Source organism: Amblyomma americanum, chromosome 1 (genome assembly GCF_052857255.1).
Source record: "Amblyomma americanum isolate KBUSLIRL-KWMA chromosome 1, ASM5285725v1, whole genome shotgun sequence".
NCBI lineage: Eukaryota > Metazoa > Arthropoda > Arachnida > Ixodida > Ixodidae > Amblyomma > Amblyomma americanum.
This window is the reverse complement of record NC_135497.1, coordinates 97,723-99,556: the sequence shown is the minus strand read 5'-3', so window position 1 is coordinate 99,556 and position 1,834 is coordinate 97,723. Positions and strand designations below refer to the sequence as shown.

General features: G+C 58.5%; 1 protein-coding gene across 1 annotated transcript; it reads right to left on the bottom strand.

Moving 5' to 3' along the window:
• Positions 1 to 272: 272 nt before the first annotated feature.
• LOC144130059 (uncharacterized) lies at positions 273 to 1,622 on the bottom strand. Its single transcript, XM_077664086.1, has one exon. It carries the CDS (start codon positions 1,620 to 1,622, stop codon positions 273 to 275), a length of 1,350 nt encoding a protein of 449 aa, XP_077520212.1.
• Between the last annotated feature and the right edge of the window lie 212 nt (positions 1,623 to 1,834).

Sequence of the window (1,834 nt, the reverse complement as noted above, 5' to 3'; positions counted from 1 at the left end):
GGCCGTCGAGAAGCACGTCGAGGTCGGGGTTCTTTGTCTGGCGTTGCAGTTAGGTCTTGGCGCCGGATCACGGCTGCGTCGTGTTGAACTGAAGTTGGAACGTCGCGTCGTCAAGTCGTCTTTCGTCGGTGTATTCGTGGCTTCCTGACTTCGTCGGGACGGCGGCGTGTCGTTATTATGTCGTCGAGGTGGTCTCTGCGCAGTCTTCGTCGGCGGCGGAGGATCTTCGTCAGTTCGACGAACAGCAACCGCACCTCCATCGGTTGCTGCTTTTAGTTTTCCGGATATGGGCTCGCAGAGCGGCCCCGTGTTGGGCCAGTGTATGGACGGCGCTGCGGCGACACGTAGCGGCCTGGTGACGGCGACCGGGATGGCCGTCGAGGGCTCCACTGAGTAGCGGCGAGGTAGTCGGCGATGTCACGAGGGCGTTCGCCTCCCCGAGGGCGCGGTGCGTCGACGGCGAACCCTCGCAATCCCGGGTCGCGGTATGGGCATCGGCGGTACACATGGCCGGCTTCCCCGCAGTGGTAGCAGAGCGGGCGGTGGTCAGGAGCGCGCCAAACGTCTGTCTTCCTCGGGTAGCTGCGCTGGTCAACGGGTGGGCGTGTTGGTGGCGGCGGCGGTGGTCGACGGAATTGCGGCGTTACAGGGTCCTGGCGCGGTCGTGGAGGGGGACCTTGACGGCGGGCGACGGCGGCGTAGGCCATCGCTTCTGGCTGAGGCTGCGATGATTGTGGTGGTACCTCGCGAACTCCCAGCGGTCGCTGGACTTCTTCTTTGACAATTTCGGCGACTGAGGCCACTTGAGGTTGCGATGAAGGGAAGATCCTTTGAAGCTCCTCTCGTACGACTGCTATGATGGTCTTGCGCAGGTCGTCGGTGGCCAGTGACTGAGCTCCGGCGTAGTTTGTCGAGTTCGTGCGGCGGTTGTATTGTCGGTTCCGCATTTCGAGTGTCTTCTCAATGCTGGTGGCCTCGCGAAGGAACTCTTCTACGGTCGTCGGTGGGCTTCGTGTCATTGCGCCGAAAAGTTCCTCCTTTACACCACGCATCAGTAGGCGGACTTTCTTCTCTTTGGACATTTCCGGGTCGGCGTGCCGGAACACACGACTCATTTCCTCAGTTAAGATTGCGATCGTCTCATTCGGCAGCTGCGCTCTGGTCTCCAGTAGAACTTGGGCTCGCTCTTTACGCAGGACGCTTGTAAATGTTTGCAGGAAGCTGCTTCGGAACAGGTCCCACGTCGTCAAGGTGGCTTCTCGATTCTCGAACCACGTCCTGGCGGCGTCCTCCAATGCGAAATAGACATGTCGGAGCTTGTCGTCGCTTGCCCAGCTGTTAAACGTAGCGACCCTCTCATACGTTTCCAGCCAGCTTTCCGGGTCCTCAAATGTGGAACCGCGGAACGTCGGTGGTTCCCTGGGCTGCTGCAGCACGATGGGGGACGCTGGGGCTGCCATTGGGGTTGCCTCGGCCACAATCTTCTTGTTCTTCTTAGGTAGAAGTCCGTGCTCCGGGGGCAGCTGTTGAAGACGGCGGCTTGCTCGATTGTCCGGGACTACGTTGGTGTTCTCTTTGCGGTCCGGGCTTGGATCACGGCTTGTCGGGGGCGTCCGGTACATGAACAAAATAAAAAAGAAGCACCTCCATCAGATGTCACGTGGTGGTGACGTTGAAGACCACAGTAGCAATACTGTGAAAGAGAAAACTAACTTTTATTGGGCGAACCTGTGCCCACAAAAGAGGCTACACTTACAGCACAACGGTATAAAGAGAATTTGTTGGTACACCAGACCACATTTACATAAGAACACTGGCAGTCACGAACAGTACA